Genomic DNA, 6000 nt, shown 5'->3' on the forward strand with positions numbered 1-6000 from the left:
ATTACAGAAAACATTGGCATAAGTCCAACTTCGAGAAGATGAACACGTTGTATGGGGTACATCACTCGTAATGGAACGATCACATATTATCGTTTGTAGAATATACACTCATCGAAATCTTTTGGTGGGTTGCAATAGGACTTATCATCGAAATAACGTGTTCCTTTGATTCATGTAATAGACATACAATTAGTTACTTTTTAATGATTAAAACTAAGACATTTAGTTGTTAATATGCATTTTGAAGTGATGAATTTTTAAAATTGGCACACTATTTTTTTTTAGGAAATAAAACAGTGAATGAAATTGTTGCTGTACTATTAAGCACTGGCATGTTCGTTGGAGGATTCTTAGGGTGTTTGCTAGACAATACCATTCCAGGTACGTGGCAATTCAAATATCTGAAACGTATATCTTCAATTCAGCAATCAGGATGGGAGCTTAAAATAATGTAGAATAATTTATGAGTTTTATTAATGTTACTTGGAATTGCTCGTAAAAGTATCTTTCTGCTTAACTTTTTTGTTATTGGAACTCGATTGTAGGACGCGAAGAACGAAGTTACCACGTTCCTCTGTGGCTTGACATCAAATGTATTACTGTTTGTTTGTGGTCAAGCCACAAAGAAACGTGGTAAATTTAATTGCGAAAAAAATGAAACATTTGTCTTTGAATGCACAATCAATGAAGAGCTTCGACATTTTTTTTTTATTTGAGCAGTTTCACATTTTTATGGGAAAATTCAAAATATTTTGAATGATCCAATAACGTGGCAATGAAAAGTTGATATCTTTTTCACTCAATCCCCACTAAGCAGGATGTTGATTTCATACAGGTCGATGAAACCCCCCCCCCCCCTCTAAAAATTAAAACAATTCAGTCTAGAATTGTGAAACTCTTAGCTTTAATATTCTGTATATTTTGGTAATGTATCAGGACATTGCAATCTTAATATACGGAAATGACTGAACTTGTCTGACTAATAAATTATCTATTATATTCTAAGTAATGACTATATTAAGTTTCGAAAAACAATATTTTTAGTAAGATAGTGCTAGGTGTCATTGATAAAGTATTTTCCTCAAAGGCGAAATTAAAAAAAAAAAAAAACTTTAACAAAGAGTAAATTAAAACGGTGTTGTTTCGAAAGCATAATTTAAGCAATTAAATTAAACTAAATTAAATTAAATTTAAGTTAAGTTAAATAAATCCAGTTACAGATAGATAGCTAATTATAGCTATGGATCTATAACTGGAGAAATGGAAAGGAAATTAATTCAGTTGTTCGGTTTTAGAAACCATATTCAGATCTAATGTTAACGTGCATACGAGTTTTCAGTTATACCGAAAACTGCTGCTTCCAATGTTGAAAAAACTATCGAATTTAACTCCGTAATAAAACTGGAGTTCTTGGTGAACTTGTTGATAAACCACAGATTGAATAATCGGATGATTTTTGAATGCAGGCCTTTCCAACATGAATATATTTTTCGTTGCTCGATTAGAGCAAGATGTTTGGATTGAGGGAGCTAAAACAGTAGTCTGACTATGGAAGCGAAAGGTAGTAGTTCCAGATGTTATCATCATGGGTTATACGAACAGGCATTTCAAGCTTCTAAGTCCCCCGGGGACTTCGTAGCAATAATTGTATGAAAAAGTAGTTAGCCTTGTACCTATAAGTATAATTTGTATGTAAATGCGTGTGTTCTCCTGGGCAGTCTGCCCGATTGTGGATGGAAAAAACCTGACACCACCATATGAGATGGCTAATTCTCACCGTAAGTTGAAAACCACTGTTAAAGTTCTTCGCGTCCTAGAGAGCATCCCAAAGTACACATATCGGACACTACATTAGAAACGGTTATCGAGATTTTACAGTATATAAACGTCACTTAAACAGCGTATATGCAAAATACTTGGTCACGTGAGTAATTTGGGAAATACTCGCTTTTGGGAAAAGCGAGTATTTCCAAAAGGTGAGACATCCCGGGCGTTTAATCAGAAAAAAAAATCACATTCCTTGTCTAAGAGGCGTACGAGTGTTCCTAAGACAGTCGTCTCGTCTGAGAAGGCTTGTATGGACAAACAGAACTTCCTGTGTACTGGAAGTTCTGTTCGTCCATGCAAATTATACACATTCTGTTGTGTACGATTGACCCAAGTTTTTAATGAAGGGTGTTCGCGACCCATATCTTGCCGAATTATACGCGGGGAATTGAAGAGGTTCGGTACTAGGAGTCGCATGCCTATAAGGAAATACAGTATTAAATAAAAGTTTTTAATTCAGTGGTAGTAAGGTACATGTAAGTCATTCCAAGCAAAGAGCTTCGTCTGTATCAGTGGTCTTCAACCTGGATAGTACCGCCCACAAGTGGGCCGCAGAATAATTACATGCTGTATTAAAAACATCCAAAATATACAACTCAAATTTGTGAGAGAATGTATGTGAAAAAAAAAGTTATCATAAATAAAAAGCTGAAAAATATTTGTGAGTTACCGCAAATAATATAGTACAGGATTGTTCCAAAACGATTTTATTCGTTATGTGATGTTATTGGCTGAATGCTTGGAGTAAAACTGTATGGGTATTGAACATACATAAAACAAGATTGTGCCAAAACGTTTTCATTCAACGCGCCACGACGTTGGTTCATCGGCGCGCACAGCGTCGGTGTAAGCCGAGTTCACCGGTGTGTGTGTGAAGAACCAAACCTGCTCAGACATTTCTACAGTCATAAAAATCCTTCCCCCCGAATATCATCCACTCCTCATGCCTTTCCACATTTCAGGCTTTTGATGACTTTTTCTACTTCAAATTTGGATATGTATTCCTGACTGCACGCCTGGTCAGTGTTTTTTTCGTGTGCTGTCATTACTGCTTGTTTCATTTAGCAATTGAAGTAATTGCTCCATACTTCAAGGATATAGTTTTCTCCTGTTTTAATGTCACATTTACCATCTCCAATTAATTTTATAGCTTCTTCAACAACCGCCAGAATATTTTGCCACCTTCTTGATATTTATTTTTTATGTTCTTACTAAAGTCCTCCCATGACTTTTGCTTGGCCAGTTTTACACAGTGTTTAAGTTTCTTATATTTGTCTCTGTATTCTCTAAGTACACAAGTTGACTTATTTGCCAGGAAATTTTAATATGCTTTCTTCTTTTCCTTCACTATCTCTTTAACTTCCTGTGTCCACCATGGAGTTCTAAGTTTTCTATCCTTGCAAACAACCTCACCACATGCTTCTCTGCCTGAATCAATTAGTTTTCTTCAGGACTTGCCACTGAATCTCCAAGGTTTGGTTCCTGTTCTCAAATGTTTTCATTTCTTCTTGAATAATATTTATGTATTTTAGTCTACAGTTTACATCTCAGAGCTACTTAACTTTGATTATCTTTAAAACGTTCTTACATGTTCTTATTTTCAATATGAAATTCAATTTTATCCTGCTCAAGACTAAATGGTGATCACTTCCGATTTCAAATCCTCTGTACACTCAGGTGTCCTCCATCAGGGAGAAAACATAACTATCAACAATAACAACAATAATTGGATTTCTGCTTGGTCCATGTCCTGAGCATAAATCCAACAGGTATTTGGCATTATTATTAGCTTTGCTCTTTTCTCCAAATTTTACAAAAATATTTTTGTATGTCTGACAATCATTTCCTACTCTGCTATTTAGATCCCCAACAATGACCAACTTTTCCTTTTTCATTGTGTCAGTTGTTTTCACTAAAGTCTCAAAAAATTCCTCCACTTCTACCTTAGTAGAACCTTCTGTGAGACCATAGGCACAAATAAGGTTCATTGTCCAGTTCCCCATTCTCATATTTGCCCACATCACTTTACTTGAGACTGTCTGCAATTCAAGAAGATTAGTCTCGTATTTTATGTTGAATACTATGGCTACTCCTTCTTTTCCTTGATTGCCATTGCCCGAATATAATATTTTGTATTTATGGCTCAGAAAGATCTCACCAGTTTTGGTCTGTTTTGTTTCAGTCACCCCTATTATGTCGATCTGGTGCTTATCCAATTTCTCAGCTAGCTCCATTTCTTTGCCATGTAGGCTTCTTATGTTGATAGTACCGATCTTTAACTCTGGTGATGATGAGTTGGGGTGTGTTTTCAGATTTGTTCCAGTAACGGACTTTTTCGCTGTTTGCCCTGGTTCCCTGGAAAAAACAACGGGGGCTTTGTTTAACTGGGCGACGCCCCAGCCAGCATGAAATTCTGTCATGTTGTACCGTCATTTGAAATTTTGTTTTAAGCCAATAAGAATAGAATTTGGTCTGCTAAATCCCAAATTGCCAGCCCATTCTCGTCCGTTCAGTATCCAGATATATACCTAACAGGGTGCACCATGAGAAGGTGAGGATTGGACATTAAATCGGAAGCCCTGGTCAGTTCTCTGCATTCATTTAAAGGCTATGTGGAGGTCTTCTCTCAGTTATATAGCTTTGATCCTTAAGCACCCCTTAAAACCTTAAGTTACCTCAGCATGTTGCAATATTCCAATGGCGTTATAGCACAGTCATGCTATTGTCAAGGGCAAATTTTCAGGTAATTCTAACTAGTTAAATTAAAATGGTATGATATATCTAACTATAGTTTCTAAACTCTAATCTTTTAAATATGCCAAGTCGCTTTCTTGCACAAATGGACAAAGTGACTCTTAACAGCATTCTGCAAAATGCGTTTTTTGAGTGAAAGTTCAAAAAATATATTTGGGAGCAGTCTTCAAATTTGCAGTTACGTTAACTATGTTGTTATTACATTATTGTGTTGTTTTTCGCTGTTTTGTTTGAATGTAGAAAATTGATAATTGATGTATTAAATGAAACATTTAGTCTCCCATCCAGTATTAAGCATCTTTTAAAATTAGAATAGTATATCACTACTCTTTATATATTACCACATTTGGGAATATTAAACATTATTTTTATTTGATTTTTATAACAGGAACAGATGAAGAACGGGGATTGAAAAAACTGAATCATAAAGAATCCAGACATTATCAGGATTTGGATTCAAACTCGTGTTATAATATTCCTTATATGAATAAGGTGTTCCAGAAATTCACCTCTCTACAGTTTCTTCCCATTAGCCCTACATACACCACAGAAGTGTACAGTGCTCGCTTTCGTGCTTTAGTTCAAAAAATGCGGTTAAAAAAGATGGGAACGGCAGGAAAAACGCCGCAACAAAATACCCAGATGTAAACCTCGCAGCTATGAAGCCTAATGCAAAGCATATGTACGAGTAAAGGAGCGCTGCGGTATATGTGAGGACTTTGTAAATAGCTCAGGCTTACTTTAAATGAAAAATCTTTATCAACAATTGAAAATGTGATGAGCGGTTTTTTTTTCTTACTGAAATTGATAAACATTAAATTCCCCGTTTCATCTGTATATAATAATTTTATAACATCTGTGCACAGGAGAGAGAGAGAGAGAGAGAGAGAGAGAGGTGAATTTACACCAATATAATTAACCTATTACTAGCAAGTTCAAAACTTGTGAGCATTACATTACAGCATTATATTATTTAAGATACAATATCAACAAAAATTTAAGAAAAAACCAATTTTATTATTATTTTCTAAATTTAGATTTTGTAGTCGATATGCAAAAACCCATAAAGTATGATGATTTGAGCTTGCTAATGCAGGATAAATTGTATCAACGTAGATTATGTCATCTCTGTAATCAGCAGTTTGTTATATACTTCCCACCCAGATGTAATATGTTAAATTCTTTTTTATATTTTGTTGCTCCTACCGAAGAAAGGTTATCTGCAAATCTACAGCACATTTTGTAATTCTGTGAATGGATTAAGGATTGTTTAATCACTCATATACATATACGAGCCAAATCTGGGGAAGAGAGTGGATGCTCCAACAATTCATAGCTGCTCTAGGGGCCAATAATTTAACTTTTCAAGCTACAGCAGAGCTCCAATAACGTGATGGTGGTCTAGCACCAATGAAACAT

General features: G+C 35.2%; 1 protein-coding gene across 1 annotated transcript in view; it reads left to right on the forward strand.

Moving 5' to 3' along the window:
- The window catches only part of LOC150098015 (solute carrier family 23 member 1), a 133488-nt gene extending 128129 nt beyond the window's left edge, over window positions 1–5359 (forward strand). The window contains exons 11-12 of the mRNA XM_090406187.1: window positions 286–381; window positions 4970–5359. Of these exons, the coding sequence (XP_090262313.1) occupies window positions 286–381; window positions 4970–5229 (356 nt within the window). The 3' untranslated portion in view covers window positions 5230–5359. The remainder of the gene's footprint in view (window positions 1–285; window positions 382–4969) is intronic.
- Window positions 5360–6000: the final 641 nt, after the last annotated feature.

This window comes from Typopeltis vanoorti, chromosome 16, assembly GCF_054136105.1.
Source record: "Typopeltis vanoorti isolate ZY-2024b chromosome 16, IOZ_Tvanoo_1.0, whole genome shotgun sequence".
NCBI lineage: Eukaryota > Metazoa > Arthropoda > Arachnida > Uropygi > Thelyphonidae > Typopeltis > Typopeltis vanoorti.